The 22,642-nt window shown below is 35.8% G+C and overlaps 1 protein-coding gene across 1 annotated transcript in view; it reads right to left on the bottom strand.

Annotated features, from left to right (window-relative positions):
- LOC130645100 (DNA topoisomerase 3-alpha-like) overlaps positions 1–22,642 on the bottom strand; it is a 51,891-nt gene that overhangs the window by 5,416 nt on the left and 23,833 nt on the right. Inside the window, exons 18-29 of the mRNA XM_057450968.1 lie at positions 16,997–17,056; positions 16,706–16,756; positions 16,364–16,438; positions 15,954–16,004; positions 15,772–15,850; positions 15,535–15,648; positions 15,272–15,341; positions 15,164–15,192; positions 14,723–14,781; positions 13,910–13,973; positions 6,827–6,914; positions 2,184–2,357 (exon numbers count right to left, since the gene is read on the bottom strand). Of these exons, the coding sequence (XP_057306951.1) occupies positions 2,184–2,357; positions 6,827–6,914; positions 13,910–13,973; positions 14,723–14,781; positions 15,164–15,192; positions 15,272–15,341; positions 15,535–15,648; positions 15,772–15,850; positions 15,954–16,004; positions 16,364–16,438; positions 16,706–16,756; positions 16,997–17,056 (914 nt within the window). The remainder of the gene's footprint in view (positions 1–2,183; positions 2,358–6,826; positions 6,915–13,909; positions 13,974–14,722; positions 14,782–15,163; positions 15,193–15,271; positions 15,342–15,534; positions 15,649–15,771; positions 15,851–15,953; positions 16,005–16,363; positions 16,439–16,705; positions 16,757–16,996; positions 17,057–22,642) is intronic.

Below are 22,642 nucleotides of genomic sequence, written 5' to 3'. Positions count from 1 at the left end.
AGGAAACAGTCCATCGTTAACACCAGGCTGAGCTCTTAGTACAGGTAAACCGTGTCGCACATGCTGTAGGTGCAATACCCGCAGAAAACTTTTGCCAAGTGGACTTCCACATTTAAGAATTTTGTCAATGGTTGCTCCTTTTTTAAACGACTGGGATGACGCGGCAGAGTAGAGTGGCCCTTAAACACAGATGTGTCTACTCCTGAAGTTTCAACATAGGCCATCTACTGATGGTCCTAGTTGTCACTACTAAGAGAGGCTCTTCAATGTTAAGAAATAATTTTATAGTTTTATAATTATTAAGCTTTTTAACTGGGCATAGATTATTGGGTCTGGTCTTTTACCCTGTTTCTTACAATATTTTGGTTTCTCTCCTAGCTGTATCTAAAAGGCTGACAGATGTTAAAGCAAGATGTCAAGGCAAGTAGCGTAACAGTTTTCAATGTCAGTTCTTTGTTTGTTAGATCTTGTACACCCCTCATTCTCTTAACCTGTGTAACAACTTCTTTCACCTCCCACACTTGTCTGCACCTGCTAAAAGCAAACATTTCTAGAACACACTGGGTTTCAGTTCAGTTCCCATTCTCTTAAATTTGTTCATAGCTGAGGGAATCCAAATCATGATCTCCTATTCCAGAGCATATTTCCATATTCTCTTTGCTATTTAAGGACAGAGCTGTCATGTTGTCTATGTAAATATGGCGAGTTGATATTTGTTTTTTTTACCGCTAATTCGGCTGCCAGCAGTTCTAATTAGTTGATGTGATATCGTGACTTCTCCTATTTGTCCAAGCTCCCCAGTTGACAGTCGGTCCTCTATAGCCGCGCCTAATTTCTGGAGAGAAGAGGAGCCGTCTGTGTATTGGTTTTTCCTTGGCTAGTATCAAATTGTTCAACCACCATTTTAGCTCCTTTTGGGAGTCTGCTGACAGGGTGACTGTGTGACTGTAACAGACTTTTTTCCATTGTGCTTGAACTAGATTTTGTTGTAGGTATCTTAATTGTAGTGGTGCTGCTTGGATTTTAGGTTGCATAAAGTTTCCCCACCACTGTTGACATTTGTCTCCGAGATTGTTGGGGTTTTCTCAAAGTTCCTTGACAAAGTTTTTTCAGCTTTTGAATTTTCTGAACAGGCAGAAATATTTCCATCTTTTGGGCGTTCCTAAAAACTCTACCTGTTGTGTTGGTGGCAAAGAAGACTATTTCCAAATTTTAAAAAACTGATCGGACAGAGAAGAAAAATCACAGGATCCCGTGCTGTTAGGGCTTCTTGACGTATGTCCTTCCTATTACATCGTCCAGGTATGATCACAAAAATTAGTGACTTTCCCCTCATGATTTTTGTGAAGATGCGAGGCCCTGGTCCTACTCCGAAGGCTAATAACAACATTTCGTACAGCCTCCATTTTAATCACAGGTATTTTCTTGATGATGATGAACTGGAATTTGCCAATAAGTCTCCTACAAATCTAATTTTCCTAAATAATCCCCGAAGAAGCTTTTTCACGTGCTTTATACCCTCCATTTTAAAATTCTAGGAAACTGTTCAGATTTTGAGATGTATAATTGGCCGAAACTTGTTCTTCTCCTTTTTGGGGAGAACAAATATTGTCAACGAAATTGGTCTCTCCTAGAATTCACCTTCTTTATTACTTCTTTCTTGATCATATTTTTCGCTTCCTGATCGAGGATGTTTTCCTTCCTCTTCGTCATTTGATGGCCCTTCAGCTCTATTTGTTGATGAGGGGTAATTCCCAACCTGTGACAATTTTCAAAATATTTTAATTCCCCGCAAGGATCTGCCAATTGTTTACACTGTATTTTTCCAGCATTGGTGGAATTTGTGAAAAAACAGGGTAAACAAACTTTAGGGTAGTAGAAGTTGAAGACTTTCGGAGTTTTTGCGGCATATCTGAGGTAGAAGATAGCTAATCTCTCAGTAGATCTTCTCAGACCTTTTAACCCAACCACGAAAAAATGTAATTTGTGTTTAAACAACACACGTGACTGACATCAACCAATGAAAACCATAACATAACACTTATTTTAAAATAGTAATGTTTATATCTCAAATGACGATTGTTAACACACAAAACGTTTTTTTGTTAGACGGAACACGACACAGAAAAAACGAAAAAATCAATATACTTCATCTCCAAAATTGGACAAAAGTAAATACTAACGTGTTTGGCAATTGTGGTGGAACAGATCCTGGTTTAAACTCTATGTTAAGCTTGCAAAACACTCGTGGCTTACACAAGGAACAAAACGATTCTGTCTTTGAAACATTCAACACAAAAGAAGGAAAGAATATACTATTTCGGCAGTTTGGATAACCCATACATCCCAATAGCCATCTAAATAAAAAAGGGTTTAAAAATAAAGAAACAGATTTTATGACTAAGTACATTTTTGTAATAATTACGTTGAAGCATATGATATGCGATATTATATACCGATGAAGGTATCAACATGTTAACAGCGACCTTACGCAAGGAGGACGGATCAATAGAATAGGACTGCGTATGAGAATAAAGGCGAAAGTCCACTTTAATCTTTTAGCGTTGCAGTGTACGACCTAATTTCATGAATTCAACCGATGAATTTGCTTGAATCGCCGCCATTTTGAATTCGTGCACGCATTTCTGTTTCCGGTGGACATTGTGCCGCTTGGACGGACGGCCGTACAACGCAAAGTACGTCGAAGTAAACTTTTACCTATTTTGAACGCCGTGTTGTTAATGAAAATGACTTGAAAAGTTGTTTCACATTGAGAAAAAACCGAGAATTTTTTAGTTGACATTTTTTGCGCATTTTTTCATCTTGTGATATGCATGAATCCCGAGCTACTTTTACAAGTTGAACTAACCTGAAAGATACGCATGAGAGATTCCTAATGACATAATAGGGTCACGTGACACAAAAAAGACTGGATCTAATTTGAATTTTTAAACGAAGAAAAGTTCGTGCCAGAGGTCGAGGCGGCAAAAAACAAACAAATATTTAAAAAGCTAACTCGAGTCATAAAAAGTGGGTATATATTCAAAGCAACGAAATTTCTTACTATAAAAAAAATATATATATATTTTATTATTTTTTCATCTCGTTGCTTACTATATTGGTTGAATTATCAGCTGGTTATGGTCATTGGGGATTTCTCATGGTAAAAGTACTTCAGGATCCCTTTAAGTTATGGCTTCGTGTACTGGTGTTACGAAATATATTTTTTCGAATTTAATGCGTTGTGATGATAATGTTAATTTTTTGATCTGGTTAGGTCGTTAGAAGGGCTATATAACGGCCAAAGAAAGATCTCCGTCATTGATGTTACTATTTATCCTAGCGGATTCTGAATAACATTGTGTAATAACCAAACCACTTAGAAGGTCAAGGCACAAAACATATACCCACTAGATTGCAAGAATATAGACAACCTTTCTACTTTTTAATGGAATTTTCCAGAAATAGATACATTACCTTACAGTTTTCTCCTTTTGCGGCAAAATAATATAGTCTGGAAAATATAATACATAACAGTAATATCGAAAGTTTGTTTTGATGAAGGAAGTTATTAAAGGGGGCTACGGAACGGCTGTTGGTTTTCGACTTTAGTGACTTACACGAAAGTTGAGATGATGTAATTTACAGACTCGAACATATAAATATATCTAGAATTTTTATCTTCTCCAGCCTTGGTTATATTTGCATCCAGAATGATTCTCACTGAAATATTTCTCTGTAATATACTTGTCGAAAAAAAATATTCACTGCGCAAAACGCGTTTGCCGGATTTTTAATATGTGCGCGGGATACACGTAAAAGTGAGAATTTTAACCGGTTCCTATCCCCTTTTAATTACTCTAAGGGGGTGATTACATGGAAAATTTAAGCCCGACCTGAAATTTCAACTCGGGGCCGAGCTTAAAAAAAAATAGCTAGCTAGTTAGATAAAAAAAGTTCAGTTTCTTTTGCTGCAAAATCTGATTTAAAAGCAAAGTAGGTGTATATGTAGAATAAAGAACGAATATTAAATATTTGTTAAGGTAATCTTCTGTCGTTTTCATTCATATCTGGCGTCCATATGATATCTAAGATGATTTAAGACGTTGCTTTGTTCCTCATTTGTTCATAAACGTTTTTTGTAGGACACTAAAGTCAAAAATCAACAGCTTGTTTTGTACCCCCTTTAAGGCAAATTATTCATCGCCAATTATGTTACAGCTGTCGCTCGATATCTGGAATCCCGGATAAGGGAAACTTTTAAGTGGAACCACCGGTCCCTTGGATATGCCTTATCAAACTCTCTCTTAATTTCTAGATAAGTGGAACATTCACTAAATGAAAATATTTCTCTTGGTCCCTTAAGCCGTTTTACATCCGCGTAAGTTGAATTTTTGCTAAATATTTAAAACAATATTCCTTCTTAAACTTGAATCACGGATTTTTCAAAACTAACTAGTGCATGGTCACACATTACAGCTGATTTTGTGAAGACAATGTATAAAACGCAATCAAAACACGTTTGGAAGAAGACGGGATACGTTTATCGATCATAAACGTGTCCAAGTTGGTTGAAAAAGAACTGATAAATCATTTGAAACAGACGTCCATTCACGATTTCTTTTAGTGAATTTATTTATTTATTTCACGAATATTATACAAGGATAACCATTTTAGAAATATATACAAATCTGGTATCAACATGGGTCCTTGAAAAAAAAGTTGCAGTATTAAATTGTCTATATATAAAATTCAGTAAAAACAGTGGATGTAAAATAATAAACAGAAGAAACACATGAAAAGGCTAGTGAAAACGCACCGAAAAGATTGAAGTCAGGAGCAATTAGCCACAAGGCGCTAAAGCACAAAATTAAGTTCTTAAAACTAATGAAAAATGTTATTTTATTAAAAATGTATATGTTAGTAAAAACATTGAGTTTATTTAAAACTAATTCGTTCTCCATGCACCATTTAAAAATACAGTTCATGTTAGATGAGACACAAGTTCTCTCCCAGCAACAAATAATACGGTATCGTCTACATACTTTACCACTTTAAAATGTTTCATAATAGTAAAAAGATCATTAAATAATATTATTAACAGAAGCGGGTCTAAAATTGACCCCTGTGGTACCCCACTAGTGATTGACTGTTCATCAGATAGAAAGTTTTTACATTGCATTTGCTGAAAGTTACCAAACAAATAATCTGCGAACCACTCGCGTTTCAATAATACCAAAACTCGTTAGTTTTAACAACAGTTTAACATGGCTCAACATGTCGGAAGCTCCTGCTATTTTACCTTCCAGGAAGATTGTAGTGATAGGGTTATGTCAGAGGTTAAGAGATTACCTCCATGCAGTATTTAAGTAACCAAGACAGCCTTTTTAGGATTTAATGATTTCAGATGTTTTAAAGTATCATCAGCGGTGATCGGTTCGAGTCGAAATCTTGGGGCAGTTTCACTTTGATGATTTTTGCAGAATTTTTAAGTGATTGAATGACATTAGAAAAAAATCGACAAAACGCATTGCCAATAGCGCGATTATCGGTAAACACACTCCCATCGACTTGTATGGTGGTATTCAATTAAAAGTTCAATTTAGGTGAGAATAACTTGTTTATTGAACAACAAATTGGGTTTTAATTACCGTACTCATAAAATGAACTCGTTGTCTTTGGAACCTTTAGCATTTTTAGAGCATTTGCATTTTTGAGCTTCTACAAACTCCCGGAACTTCCTTTTTTGCGAAATTAATTTTTTTTCCAAAAAACTTTGGATAAGTGTAACCAGGGTGGTCAGCAAGATTTTCAAATGAAATTCCAGGAGTTTTCCAGGAATTTGGAACATACTTAGGCATTTTTCCAGGACAAAATCAAATTTTTCCAGGACATTTTTGCTCTCAGAAAACATTTTTACATTAGAACTGATAATGATAACACATTTCTACGGAAAATATAACTGTCAAAACTAAGTCGAACAAATAAAACAAAATTGATGGGACAAACAAAAATATGAACCAATGTTGAATGTTATGTTTTTAGCAGCAACGATAAAAATTCTCTAATTCTCATTTGAAAATATTGTTACAGACAAAATGATTTGACAAATTATAAGTATTGTATATTCTACTAGTGAAAAATTCCAGGACAGTTATCAAAAAACCTTGTTTTGCAAGGATTTTTGACCATAAGGAGTTTTATTCCAGGTCTTCAAGGACACCCTTTCATTTTCCAGGATTTTCCAGGTGCTGGCCACCCTGGTAACTTAGTGAATTTTTTTTTGTTCCCTTGAAAGGTCCAATTATCGAGTGGCAACTGTTTTTGTACGAGTAAGAAAAAAAGTATCTCTTACTCGTCTTAAAAAAAGCGTGCTTTCACTTTCTCTCTGCGTAAGATCATACTTTGTCTAAACGACCGTCCCTTTGCGTAAGGCCACTGCTGTAAACCAACATATGGCAAAACAGTGAAAATAAAAACGGTACTGATCTTTATAAACAATCACAGATAAACATGGTCAAAGTCATTGAATGAAGTTTTCATCCTTTTTGTAAATAGGGTTAACGCCTGTAAGCCTCTACCTTTTATTAATGGAACATTTATATTGCTGCAAAAATACTTACACAATCGCATGGTAACCTGGAAGTTATTTAGTACTTGATACTGCCAATTTGACAAAATTTGACGATTTCTAAATGGCCAGCTTTTTTTAATTTTTTTTTTTGATACGAACACTGTTCTATCAGCTAGTTAAGTGCGCCCACTGGAAAAATATATTCTGTTCAGTTCTGATGTGCACACAAAGAAATGTAAACAAAAAATATACCTTTGCTCTTTTGTTTTGCGAAGAAACATGTCATTCGTATTACACTTTGCACACTTTTGTATTTGCTGAGATATATTTGCAATTGCATCTAGAAACAGCAGGCAAGGGGAAATTTACTCTTCTCAAGGAAAAAATTACATCTTGAAACAAAAGAAAGAGAAAAAAAGTTATATAAGGGAAAAAACAAACGAAGATCAAATGAAGATAAAATAAGGTAACATTCATCGAAAGCTACAATAAAAATGCTAAACATTTTCCTCTGCGCCAGTTTGTTTTTCCAGATTTTATTTGGATGATTATCGGATGCCACAAAGACAAACTCGGCCCCAGGGCCACAGCAGACGAAATAATTTTTAAATGTTTAAAATGTCATTAATGAAATGTTCACTAACTTCTCGAACATGTTCTCTGGTATTACGCTAGCTAGTCCGTAAAGCCTGTGTCACACCTATAAAGCAGATGTGGATGCAGTTTTTTTTCCGAGTGACTATGGCTAATTCTTACTTTTTTATACCGTAATGCTTCGAATAAACGCCCGGGCCATTTATTAATTTTTTGACATTTTGGGGGTCTTCTATTTGGGGGGGGGGGGGGGGGGGCGTTTAAAAGAGGGGGCGTTTATTAAATTTTTTACACTTCGTCTCTTTTGCAGTTTTTAAGGATACCTATAATATATATCTTCACCACAGAAAATAAAAGATATTCACATGTTTTAGAGAATGAACTTCAAAAGCGAAAAGCTAAATTTTCATCCTTAAACCTAAGATTTAGCAAAAAAGTATTACTTTTACTGTCTCTTCGTATAAACTATTCTTATGAGGAAGGGACGTCTATTCGAGGGGGGTGTTTATTTAAAAAATGACTGAAAAGGAGGGGCTTTTAATAGAAGGGGGCTTTTAATAGAAGTTTATTCAAAGCATTACGGTATTAAAAAACTGCATGTTTTACTAATGTATCTTGAACACAAACCACAACAGAAAAACTCATTTTTTTAAAATAATTTTTTCTTTTTTAGAACATCCAATCTTGAGTAAATGCTTAATGCTTAAAAACCGAAATATTTAGATGTTAAAAGTTTCGTTGCTATTTGAACTGGCTCGTATTTTTTCAGAAGTTATTGTTTTCAATCAAAAAATGTCCTTTCCGCAACTTCTTTCAAATGATCGAAGTGAATATCTGTCCGACAACTTAATTCAGGAATACCACGCGGGACAAAGGTAATAATAAGTTTAGTATGAACTAGGTTACACTTAATATTTTAACGTAAAATACAATTTTATCGTGGTAATATGTCAGTGTAATATCTCTTCTCTGTTGCACACGTAGTTCCACAGCCATGGTACCCAGCCTTCCATTGAGTTTACATAGATTTTGATAGCATTTTGTACTTCTATTGCGGATTGTGGTACTTAGATCCTCGTAATAAATGAATATCACTTAAAAAAGCTCCTCTATCTTTATGTGTGAAAGTAATACTCCTCCAGTCACGCTCCTTTATTTTCCCTTTCTCATTATAAGAATCGACGAAACCATTGTTTGTTAAGAAGAAAGTAGTGCTAACACAACGCTGCATTGACTATCTTTTTTTTTATGCTACATTGAATAGGTATCACAAATATTTCCCATTGAGCACGCAATACGCCGAAGCGTTGAAGATTGCTTGATGCTCGGGTATACTTCTGCCAGGGAATGGTCGCAGTAGCCATGTTTGTAGTAGAAATGCTTCAAACTTGGGTTTTCATTCAATATTATAGGTTCTAAAAAATTCATTTGGTTTTGAAACAAATGCTCGGCCCATAAGTGAATTCCGAAAAACAACACTATCATTGTTTGATCCATCATTGCCAACATCAACAAGCGTAAAGATATATGTTGCGTCACATATGGCCTTCAATATAGTGCTGAAATATCCTTTAAAATTAAAATACAGGGATCCGCTATTTAGCAATTGAATAGTGACGCGTTTCCCATCAATTGCACCAAGTGCGAAAGGTTCCAAATCTTTTCAAATTGTCATCGATTCTTTTCCAGTCATCACGATGCTTTGATACACATAGCTGCTCATTTAGAATATTCCATATAGCCGCACTTGTTTCTCTTATTGTTATTATTTTTATTAAGTAATTTACAAAAAATAGCTCACATATACATATATACACGTCAACAAACTTGTTGCTATCAATACTTTACACCTAATAATAACATGTTAAAAATCATATAGTATACAAAGTGTATCATAAATTACAATCATTATATTCCAGTCAGTTTCATCGTTAATCTGTTTAGCTCTACACAATAATCTCTGTTATTCATGGATTGTTTTATATCTCCCGTTATCCATTCACATGACTTACTTTTTATGCGCTTATTAACGCCGCATATGGTAGATTGGCCAATCCGGTAAGAAAAAAATTGCTGACTTGCAAGATAATAATTTGTTTGGGATAATCGTTTAAACTATCGGAACAAAAGAATAATTGTAATGAAATATTTAGGATTTTATAAGGAGAAAATTATGGAGCAAATTCACCGACAAATTCTTGTTTTTCAAGAAAACAATAACTTTACTCACCGGGTTATTAACCAATCAGAGAAAAAATATCATAAGTTTTTCGGTAGAAATTAAAATATAGTGTATATTTTGTGTAGATGAGCCAATCACAGTGCGAAGAAAAATCCTCTTTATTCATGTTTACTAAACGAGTGCAAGTGATCTTCTTGCTTGCTTCACACTAACTGCGCATGCTTACTTTACTTGCTTCTCAAAATTCCGCAAAGCAATTTTAGCTGAACACCTATGCTTGACATTACATTATCTTGCCCATGGAGGTAGTCAACAGTCATTGAGCCTTTCTTTCAGAATCGCTAAATTGACAATAAGCGTCATAATTAACGAGACTTGCAAAGCTATATGCAGCGGGGGCTGGGGGGCGGGGGCACAAAGTGATGTTTTATTAATTGATCAATACATACATATGCTCTGTATGAGATCCACAATGCTTCCCGCTCGGTTTTAACTCCATCTCGATTCTCAATTTCCAAAAAGATAGGACTGACAAACTAGACCAGATGAAAATTGCCAACACATTTGTTCAATCGGACGACAACAGAAAGCGAGTACTCGGAAAATTTACAAAGGAGGACTGGTAGTTGTCATATACTTTAGCCTTTCTCCGCATTATCTTTATTTTGCTTTAATATTGCTTATTTTGAAAATATATCTTACATATAAAATATGGCGTTTCTATATTTCTATATATAATGTCCTGCATTTTGTAAACGTATGTTTTAGCCAATCTAGGGGGCCAAAAGTTTAAAAATTTTCGTAACCTGTCGGCCCCAACCATGGTAGGGCCTCCTTTAACATTGAATAATTTAGCCCCTACACTTTCAAAATTGCTCTGCCGGGCCTGATATGGGATTGTCTGAATAAACAGTATGTTAGACCACCGAGAACAAGTTGTGATTGGGAGCGTATAGCTAAAGATTTTAAAAATATATGGAATCTGGGTTTATAGATTGAAAGCACATTCTTCAGAAAGTCTTTCTTCACTTTGGGCTGACATTTTGATTTCTCTCTTGTTTCATGTTAAAAAAAGTCTTGCTCACGTTACTTCTTATGTTCACATTAGCAAAATCATGAAGTAAGTGGAAAGTAAAACGAAGTTATGAAGCATACGTTGAAGCAAGATATCAAAAGTTTTGATATTCTTGCTTCAACGTATGCTTCATACTTTATCCTTACCTCACTTACTTCACGCATGTTCACACTTTTTTTTTTGCTGAGCGAAATCTTTTTTTTTATGCTTAATTAATATTTCTTTACACATAATTTTACAACAATAAGTAGAACATTATATGACTACGAGGGACTAATTTACGACATAACACAACATATTCCTAGCTAACGATTTAACAGTTCAACATTGAAATTTCATGACCAACCACAATATTTCATGACCAACCACAATATCTCCTACATCGAACTTTTTATATAAACTTCTCGAACCTCGTAAACATATTAAACCAGATCTCAACAGAGCAAAACAAAGTTTTGTGCGTATATGTGTGACTGCAGTTGAAATGGGTATGTTCTTCTTATCCGCTATCATTTCCGAAAGCCGACTGTAAAAAGTGATGCATTCGCGACCCATGCTTTCGTGAATTGTAAATATTAGCGGCGTAAAACTGCCATTATTAACACTCAAAATTCTACGATTGTAATTTATTTTCTTCTCGTTCTCGTTTGAAATGAAAGATTGCTGTAAAGTTTGGTTGTTGTACCTCGAGGCAGTGGGGTCAAAAACCCTTACGTCAAAAAATGCCTGTTGGCCGTTTATCCAAAAATTACCAGCACGAATGTCCGGTCTACAATCATCACCGGTTTTTACACTCTTTAAATCGAAACGTTCTCCAGTCAGCGGTAGCAAATTCGGTTCTAACTGTACGTCATGACAAACATCCTTGAGTAACTTTGATGTGAGGTCACGAATGTCGTTGTGACGTTTCGTAACAAAGCCACCCATCTTACACTTCATGCTGTGTTCAACGTCAAATCGAGCTCCACAAACGCAACTGCTGGGTAAGTTGGGAATGCTCCAACTGTAGCGTAAACGCATAGCATCCCAAAACCCTTGCTTGTTGAGATAAAAACCTTGCTCAGTGATTGGCAATACATTGAGCCAATTGGAGACTCCTTTTTGTTGGTTGATGTCGTTTACCTTAACTTGCTTCACTGTGTTATTATATGTTATTTCTGCATAGGGCCAGATTCTCTTTCTGGACATCCAGTTTTAAAGTTTGACTTGTGCTTTAGCTGTTTTTGTTTTTCCAACATCGTAGATACCGTCAATGTCTTGCTTTTTGATAGAGTCGACAAGACATTTTGTGATTATTCTCGAATTGTTAAATTGTACTTGTGCGTCGTCAGGAAAAATCGTGAGATTCAATCCACCAAGTCGTGTGGGAAGTGATAGCAAAAGCCTTTCGTTTTCGGAGCATAGATGACCACCAGTTATCGCAGATATGAATTCGTTTCTGACGGCTGTCTCTATCGGTTGAAGTAATTTTTTATGTCGGGAACGGTCCGGAGAAGAAATGTCAATTTATCTTTAAAACCGGTTACAAATGCACAATAAGATGATTGAGGTTCTAGTTCAGCAATCTTTGAGAGAAGTTTTAGCTGTTCAACTAAACTTGCAACTTTGCCATTAACATATTCAATCTTGTAAGACTGACTACCAATGACTGCACCGAGATGACGTTGACCAGTCGATGTTACCAAAATATTTGAATCTGCAAAGATTTGCTCAGCACTAAGTAGATACTCTTGTTTCACAATTAGATGGGATTTAGTCGCCTTCGGGAAGTAGCCGTATTTCGGACCGATGTCAACGATTTTTGACCAAAATTCTTTAATTTCGTAAAGTTTCCCAGCAACAGTAAAATCATCAGCGTATGCAACCTCTTTCAGGGTGTGGTCATTCGAACGTGTATTGTTGAAAAGTGCTTTCAACAATGGTATGATTCCAATAGCATACGAAGCCATCAACGTCGGATCGCCCTGTGTGGTGCCTTCCCTCGAAAGAATCTCCTTTCCGCCTATCACGAATAAACGTGCAGGCACAGCATAACAGTTGTTAATGAACGTAGCAATCATTGGGCATAACTTCGAAATGTTATGCAGCATTACCTTTTCTATTAATTGAGTTAAAGGCATTCTCAGCAATCGATTAGAAGAACAGCCTCAGTATCATCGTTGTCGAAAATTTCATGCATCGCATGGACTGCTGCTTCAACACCAGCATTTTTAGATATGTTCATCACAATCTTCCCAACTATTCTACGAAGCACCTCATTGGTCGTAAACCAGGATTTTTGTTTAACGGTATTAGGCGGCAAGCAAGGCTTCAAGCGGAGATCTATCAGATTCTGGAATAGATTAAATACACAGCTTCTTCGTTAACTCGGCTATGGCTTTACGTAGATCAGTATTGGTTGTACCAAATGTGGACGAGCAAAGTATACGTCTCCATCCGTCAGCATCCAAACCTGACGGACCAGAATTACCTTTACGTATCTTTGCTAAGATTCCCCTGATCTGGATGTTTTTGTTCCAATAATAATAATGCCTCGTCGTTAAGTGGAAGGATACCTTGCGTCATGTTGTCAGTTAATAATCGCAAAGCACTGTTGATATTTCCCTTCTGCATGAACAATCGAAACTTTTTCGAAATAGATGAAATATCACTTTTTGGATTTGGTGGTTGAAGTCTTTCTTGAATAGCGACAGCTTCATCAAAAAGTTCTAACAATTCGCCATTCTCCCATAGTGTCAATCGCCGTTCTAAAGCTTTTGTATGGTCTTTTGATTTCGACTTCTTGCTGGGTTTTTGTAACAACAGTGAAGGCATTACATGAAGTGCTTTTAACGAAATAGGTTTCTTCGGCGAATCGTCGATCCAAAGATTTATAAAACATGTCATTTTTCAAATAAACGATTTTCCAGCCCCACCAGAAGGTAGTAAAAACAAATTCTTTTTCCAATAAACTATTCTTTCATATGTATAGTCTAAATCATGCGTAAATTTTGATCCTGGAACGTTCTTCCAATAAAAACTTTCATTTACTACAGTTGTTGGAATAATTCGTTCGGCATTTCATTTGTTTCTCGTAAACATGTTCTAAGATGAATATTCAAACCTTTATATGTGGTAAAAGTTCTCGTATTACAGGAGTTGCATCTGAATGATGAAGAAGATGTCGCCAATTGATTTGGTTTGATTTCCAATTAACCGTTAGCGGAAAAACGTCCGCCATGTTCGAAGTCATTGCATTGCAATCTCAAGAACACATGTTCACACTGTGCTTACGTCTGCTTCTGCTTCTGTTTCATAGATGTGAACCAGGCTTGAGTGTGACAAAGGCTAACTAACAATTTTACTGTTCAAAGATTTAAGATTTTTAGACACCTTTGAACATGTAAAGTAAGTATTTATCTTAAAAATGTACACTAAAAACTCTTTTTTTTTAAAAAAAAAAGCCTTTATGGTAAGCAATTCCTTTGTTAGTTAAAAATCATACCATTTTCTTCAAGGTGTTCTGGTAAGCCAAAATACATTGATAGTGCTTCATCTAATTTCTCAACCTTAAAATATGAAAAACAAAATTTTCTAAACATGCCGAATGTTACCTTATTTTATCTTCATTTGATCCTCGTTTTTACGCTTATTTCGATTAGAATTTCTTTTACATCAACACATATAATTCCGTAATTTCTATTACCATCTGCTTTCACTTTATATAAATTTTTTCTCTTCTCTTTTGTTAAGATACAATTTTTGCTTGAGAGAGCTTGTTCTTTGAAAAGTCAGGATTAATTCTACTTCAACAACATCTACTATATGACGGTAGAATGTGAGGGAAAATGTTTTTTTTTTTTTGCCAAAGACGACATTAAATATATATCAAAGGGGTCCACATTATTGCAATAAAAATACAGTTGAACTCATGTAATTCGAACTCCTATAATTCGAATAATAATGCTGACTTTTGTCAGTAACCACGTCAATGCCAATGTCACTAATAGGAAAGGCATCCTTATGACGTAATGATCGTGAGCCACGTAAACAAAGTAAACAGGACGGTAACAAATTGAAATTCATGAAGCTTGCACAAAAACCATAGTTTGAAGGTAAAAGTTGAAAATTGTACTTCAGGTGTATACTATCCCAAAATCGGCGCACCTTACTAAGAAACGATAAGGAAAGCATGTGGTCCCTTTTTAAGCACCATTTTTATAAGACCCCCAGACACCCATCTTTCCAACTTCCTACGACAGTGCGAATGCATTTATTTATAATTTGTTTATAAAACAAACTGTATAAGTTGAATTACCTGAGAAGCTGCTTCCAAAAATACATTGCGATAACTATTAATTTGTTCAGCCAGAACCACTAAAATCAATATATACATACATAAGAAGTGTCTCACTCTGACTATGCACTCGATGTAACATTGATCAAAATAGCGCTGATTTGAGAAAATTGATCTAACTGGCTAACGTGCTAAACACTGCGTGCCAAAGTATGGTTAAATGTTTGGTTGAATACAAATCTTTCCAGGCATGTTTAAATATGTCTTCCCGAATATGTTTAAATGCAAATAGAAAATTAGTGGCCAAACCGTGCTCTATAAACAAATCAACAGACTGAAAACCAAAAGCTCATATCTGAAAAAGTTGAAGAGGTATATAATTTTTTTTAATAAATTATTTAAATAAGTAATTGTGTTTACAAAAAAAAGAAAATCAGGAATACACATTTTATTTTGCCTCACCAAAGCTCCTTTTGCGACCTTCACAAATACTAAAAAAAAAAAAAAAAACCAAAAAAAACATGAAAATTAATTTCACTACTCTATGAGTTGGAAGCGATAAGAACATACCATTTCAGATCTGCTTCAAGTGCTGCACGAAGGTTGGGCTTAGACATAGCGAAACCCATTGAATCGTATCCTTAGTGAAACAAGAAGAAATAAATCCAGATTTAAAGAAGTGCATAAAGTTTTCTCACAAGAACTTTTTGTCGTTCCACTGAATTAGTACAACCTTACAACCTTTTCTACAATAAATCTAACTAATTCTGTTGGCCCGTTTTGTCAGAAAGAGCAAATTGGAACATAAAACACAATAATTCAAAGATGCACACCTTTCACTAATCCCATGCCAAGTTGTCCGGGTAAAAAAGTTCCATCGGGTTGAACACCAACATAATCTCGATTCTTTATTGTCTCGATGTGTTCAGCATGTGTAGCATCAGTACCTGACAAAGTATTAAAGAACGTTGTCGAATTTTCTTTTTAAAATGAAGTTTCTTCTATAAAATCTCATTGTTCGCCACTGCTATCGCTACAGTACCGTCACCGCCAAAAAATTCTATCCTTACCAATGCCATATTTCTCCATCAAAGAAATCAGATCTGCTTCACGTAGCAATGAGGGAGCCTTCGTCTCACTTTCCAGCATCTAGGTTTTATGAAGTGAAACCGCAGATTTGTCAAAGAAAGTAAAAGTGGGAATGGCCATATGGAAACATCGCATTATACTGATAATTCCTATCAATAATTACCTCAATTCTGTCTGGTTGGAACGTTTCTCCATTCTGGTAATTAGATATCTCCTACACAAAAATTTTACCAAGAAAGCTATTAATAATAAATTTTCCAGTACCAGTAAATTTTCGCGCGAATTTAATTTTTGCGCATGTTGTTTTCGTGCATTTAATTTTTTTTTTATATAAATTTGTCTTGTATGGGTAATTTGGTTTACGTCAACAAACACTAATGAAATTGTGATTATTGACGATTATTAATTATTTAATAAATTCTGTATAAGAAGCTGTACATTTATTCGTTTTTCAAATGTTCACGCACATTTATAACGGAAATACATAGCGTGCATAAATTTTATAAATAATAATATTATTCCTCTTAAATACATGACAGTGACAGAAACATTTGTCAAACAGCTAGATCGTACCTTCCCGTTCCATTGTTCATATGTGTACACATCCAAGTAATTACGTGCAAGTATCATTAAGCCTTGCCCAGAAAACTAAAAAAGTTCATATTTCTCAATCACTTAACAGAAACTTCATATCTCATAGACAATTATTGAGTTGGCCTCCTTTTTTGTCAATTAGAGTCACATTTTTCACAAACTGACTCTCCTGAAAACAGGGATAATTTCCTGTCTACACTTCCTCAGGACATTTTCTCGTAGCCTCTATTCTCACCACTCCTTATTTCATTATTCTGCAAGACTATTGATAACATAACGTCTGATAAGGTTACAAAGAAAGATTTAAGGAAGCTTTCTAACCTGTTCGTTTGAAATGCAGATGTCTACTATAGTTTCCTGACCTTGTGCGTCCTGAAATTAATAGTTGTTAATAAAATCAAAAACAAGGGTTAACGAATGGGTTTGTACAATACTGAGTAAAATCACAAACTAACTAAAATATTGTCAAAAGTAAGAAAAAAATTAAGAAATAGAAAAAACTAGGACAATGTATATCATGGCTGATCAATGTTACTTTTATGTAAGAAAATTTTGCGCTAGTTTAAAGAAATTTCAAGTATAAGGCACGAAAGATATAAAAATGCAACATACCTGAGACAAGCAAGCCAGAAAATGTCTGACAATAAGTTCGTAAATCTTCTGTTCATTTCCCTAAGACAACAGGTCCTTTACAATTACACTATCGTTAGCGAGACATCAAAATAAACCCAAAATACACCTCTTATCTTCTTCTTCTATACAGTGAGTTAGTGTTTGTGAGAGGCAATTTCGACATGTGTTCATTTTCCTTTAAAATGGCCGAAAAACTTATGTCTCAAATGTTAACCGACAAATTAAACGTCACGACGTAGGGGGGAGGTAACTAGGGACAACCTATAACCCAATTTGGTAAGTTTCCCAGACCTGGGTTCCCGAATTCTTAGGTTGATGACGTGATAAAAAATCCTTTTAAAACCTTAATATATCTGTGTTTGTCCAAAGTACATGAGCCTTTACATATTGTTGATCAGCATTTCAAGATTTATACAATGATGACAACGGCTATAACAATAATGTGTGCATGTTTCTTTTTCCATTTTAATACGCATATTTTCATAAATAATTAAAGACGTTTTACAGACAGAAATTACGATTTGACATTGAAGTAATAAAACTAAACAAATCGCCACTTTCACTTAACTCATGTACCGTTTATCTCATTGCTATCTCGTTTTTAGAGCTACGCAGCTAGTCACGAGATAATCCTCCACACTGGCACTGAAGATTATTACCAACAAGAGATTTCTTGCTCAAAATGATGTGCCTATATCGCCTTTGCTTATCATAAAACTCAAAGTCGAATGAACGACGGAAAATATAACCGGTGCGTTTATGGCTGATAAAAGCTTGAAGAACTGCTACAAATTTCACTGATATCATTCATTGTATTATAAACAAAGAAATATTACTGCATTGAATGTACAAGGACGTCTCTAGCAAAATTGTTGTTCCGCACATATTAACGTCATATTTGTTATTACTAGCCGAGACTCAGCATCTCACGCCGATTGTAGCACTACAGAACGAATTTCAGTAAAAAAAGCAATAAAAAAATTCTGTCAGTTAAACCGAAGTTGTCATATTGTCATGACTGATCCTCTACACGCTTATTATGTGAATACAAAATAACTGAAGTAGAAAGAGGATTATTGCGTGGAAGTTGTTATGAGGTGCTTTTAAACCAATGTAAAGGAAATAGCACGAAAAATAATTTCGTAATTGCTAAACTTTCTGAGTTACAGAATTTAAGTGTTTTAAAGGAGACAAGAAAATAATTGATTTTCACAAATATTAAAGAAATAGGTACAATATTTTTTATAGCAAATTGATATTCCTTCAAACCCTATGAATATGCTAAGAAAATTTGTCAGACAATGCGAGCATGTCATTTTGCTTTTAGGTCAAATGTCGATTAAGCATGGCCCGACAAATTTTTTTATATTGCATGACACAAAATGAGTAGGGTTAATACCTGACACTATGGACTACAATTTAATTCACTAAATGTCGACCTGAAATAATTAAACACACACTCTATCAAATATGTGACACATGCAATAATACGTCTTCACTGGATGCTCAATTTTGTCGTTTGATGGTTGTTACCCTATCATAGCAAAAATACCCGACTAGCTTTCTTTTATTTTGCGGAATAAGTTAACAAAGCTAGCTCTCGGCTTAACGTCCGTTTTCCATGCTAGCATGGGTTGGACGGGGTATATTAATGACCCTCTTCCAATCTGATCTAGACTGTGTTAGATCTAAACTCAACTTCCTCTCTATCAAGTCTGTCCTTATAACCTCCTGCCAAGTCTTTCTCGGTCTGCCTCTGGGCTTTGCCCCAGGAACTATCAAGTCTCTACACTTTCTTACCCAATTATCCTCCTCCATTCTTTCCAAGTGCCCCAGCCAATTTAATCTTCTTATCTGGATAACATCTTTAATTCTACAGAGACTTAGCCTGCTTCTTAGCTCATCTGAACTCTTTCTGTCTCTCAGACTGGCATTACACGTCCACCTAACCATTCTCATATCATTTCTTTCTAAACGGTCAAGATCTTCCTGCTTCACTGCCCATGTCTCACTACCGTACAACATAACACTTCTTACACAGGCCTCATACAACCTACCTTTTACCTCAATTGACAGGACTCTGCTAGTCAATAAAGGAAGTAACTCTCTAAACTTTTTCCAAGCAGAACCTATCCTGCAAGTAACACTTCTTCCAACACCCCCTTCACTGCCCAACATATCACCTAAGTAACAGAAGTTCTTAACTATCTCTAACGAGCCACTGTTGTACATCATTAAAGCTGGAAATACTTCATTCTCTATAATCTCACCTTTGCAACGCTTGCATACAAACTGTATGCCAGCTCTTAACCTTCCACTAATACTACTGCACTTCTTATGTACCCCATGCTTGCAAGTCTGACAAAATTGAGTTACTACCAACCCCTTTCCTGCAAACTCCACAAGGCCACTTTCCAACTACAGGGTCACACTTGGCTCCAATGCTACTTATCATGACTTTAGACTTTGCTGTGTTTACCTTCAGCCCTTTCTCTTCTAGTCCTTTCTTCCACTTCTCAAACTTTTCAACTAATTCTTCCATCGACTCTGCTATGAGAACCAAATCATCTGCATACAATAACTCCCAAGGGCAACCTGTTCTGAACTCCATCGACAGCGCTTCTAAGACTAGAATAAACAACAAAGGACTAAGTACAGAACCCTGATGTACACCAACATTTACACTAAATTCATCACTTAGTGAATCGTTAATCCTGACACGACTTCTAGCATTGCTGTACATAGACTGAACCATCGTAACTAGCCACTCATCCACACCTAATTTTCTCATAGGCCACCAAATAACTTTACGTGGCACTCTATCAAAAGCTTTCTCTAAATCTACAAAGGCAAAATAGAGATTCTTTCTCTTTCCTAAATACTTTTCCTGAAGCTGTCTGAGTAAAAATATTGCATCTGTAGTGCCACGCCCTGGAACAAAACCAAATTGCATCTTATCTATATCAATTCTTTCTCTAAGTAACTTATCAATCACTCTTTCAATAACTTTCATTACTTGATCAACCAACTTCAAACCTCTATAGTTACCCCTTTCTAATGCATCACCCTTGCCCTTGAAACAATTCACTATTACACTCGACTGCCACTCACTCGGAATAGCACCATCCTTTATAATCTGGTTAGCAAGACTTGTAATAAGCTCAACTCCAATATATCCAGATGCTTTTACCATCTCTGCAACAATACCTGATACTCCTGCAGCCTTGCCAATCTTCATTTTCCTAATAGCCTCCACTACCCATTCTGTCTTGATTTGCATGGCTGGCCCTTCTACGACATCATCATCAGACAAATTATCCTCGTCCCAATCAAACTCAGTGTTAAGCAACCTCTGATAATGATTCTTCCAAGCTACCCTTTTCTCCTCCTCTGTGCTAGCCAAAACACCTTCATCATTACGTATACACTTCTCACCTACAATATCTTGATTAGTCTTCTTCATTTGCTTTGCTATCTTGAATACCTCATTGCGCTGGTCTTCCCTTCTTAACACATCTGCAAATCTGTTTCTCTCTGCTTCTGATTTTGCCTTATACACTGCTGTACGAGCCCGACGCTTAGCTTCTAAGTAAATACTTTTACTACCACCTGACTTCCACTCTTTCCAAAGTTTCCTCTTTTCCTTTATACACTGGTCAACCTCATTATTCCACCACCAGGTCTGTCTATGTCTAGCTGGTCCTTTCGTCCACCCACAGGTATCATCAGAAGCTTCTAGAAGACAATTCTTCAAAGTAGTCCAAGTACTTTCAACATTGTCACTATCACATTGACTATTGTAGGCAAACTGCTGAACTTTTGCACTAAATTGTCTTGCTACAATCTCTTCCTTCAGCTTCCAGACTTTTCGACGGGGCCTGTACTTTCCCTTGGCTTCTCTGACACTCTTCAAGATAATATCACAAACCAGCAACCTATGCTGGGAAACACACTCTTCCCCCGATACAACTTTCACGTCCTTCACCACTTTCTTGTCTGACTTTCTAACCAAAAAGTAATCTATCTGTGTCTTACAACCACCTGACTCATATGTTATCAGCCTACTCTGTCTCTTACTGAATGATGTGTTGCAAACCACCATGTCCGTTGCCATTCCAAACTCAAGCAATCTCTCCCCTTCCTTATTTCTGCTCCCAAATCCATAGCCTCCATGCACACCTCTATAACCTTCAGATGACTTCCCAACATGACCATTAAAGTCACCGCCCACCATGACAAGTTCAGTGTCTCCAAACTTTGATGTGACTGCTATTAACTCATCATAAAACTTATCTTTATCTTCCTCACTGAGTCCACACTGTGGAGCATAAACTGACAGAAAAGTGACAATCCTATTACCTATCAAAAACTTTATCACTATAATACGACTATTAACACGCATAACATCTATTACTTTTTCTACCCACTTCTCTGCAACGAATATGCCAACTCCTCCATATCCATCACTATTACCAATCCAAAAAAGCTTATACCTTGCCCTCCTACCTTCCACAAATCTCACTGAAGCTCCTCTCCACCTAACTTCCTGAACACAACACATATCAACAGATCTACGTTCTAACATTTCAACTACTTCACCTGCTCTACCTCTCAGAGTACCAACATTTACACTAGCCATCCTCAACCTAGTGTTACAGTTCAAAATGTAAGCGGGTGTGACATTAAGTTGAGCACTTATTACCGTTAAACCATGGCACACAACCACAGAGAATGCTAACATCTGTGTGCTCTACTAGATGAAATACCTTTTTTAAAAGACTTTATCGCAAGTTCACTTAAACCTGTCGTAACCCAAAACAGTTAAAAATCATTAATCAGGTTTTGATGAATTTTGCATCGTTTAAATAAAAACACCTCCTACAGCCTGCCGTTACAAAATTAATTGCAGTTTAAAAATAAACCCCAAGTATCACAGGTTAATCGTTTATTTTGAACGAGAAAAATTATTTGAAAATTTTGTTGCAGCCATTTTGTTGCAGCCATTTTGTTGCAGCCATTTGACTACTTTCATTTTTTAGCCGGAGGTAGCTAACAGCTAGATAGCGAGAGGCCACAGTTGCAGCTTAGTAAAAATCAGATTAGTGTAGATTGGAGAAAAAGAAAAAGAAGAAATAATTGCTGAATAAAAAATATATCAAATTGAATAAGGCTAGGTAGCTGGCTTTTTTAGGATGCTCCTTTAAAATCTACATTTGCAGCCAAAACCTAAAACTGCTTGGTTTTAGTTTATACACGGCTAAAAACGTGTTAAAATATTAATCGTAACATGTAAAAATATATAAAAACTGGTTATTTTCACAAAACGAACCATTTAGAAGGTCAAAAGGGGAACAAAAAAGACTTTCAAAACGGCTATTGCTTTGCACATCTTCTCCCAAAAATTTCTTGATTGGTTAGAACTTCATGTTATAATCATAAAAGGATTTTTTCTTTTTTTAGAAAAATCAAAGGAATGTAAGCTACCATTTTGGGTCACAGAAAGAAAGTTGGGTATTATAATATAGACTAGCCGGGAAACCCGGTGTCGAAACACTGGGGTAAGCCACAAGTCAAGGCGTGACCCAGCGTTGAACATCCCAAGGAGCGCTTAATAAGAACGACATA

This window comes from Hydractinia symbiolongicarpus, chromosome 1, assembly GCF_029227915.1.
Source record: "Hydractinia symbiolongicarpus strain clone_291-10 chromosome 1, HSymV2.1, whole genome shotgun sequence".
Taxonomy (NCBI): domain Eukaryota; kingdom Metazoa; phylum Cnidaria; class Hydrozoa; order Anthoathecata; family Hydractiniidae; genus Hydractinia; species Hydractinia symbiolongicarpus.
The sequence above is the reverse complement of the archived record's forward strand: the minus strand, read 5'-3'. Positions and strand labels throughout refer to the sequence as shown.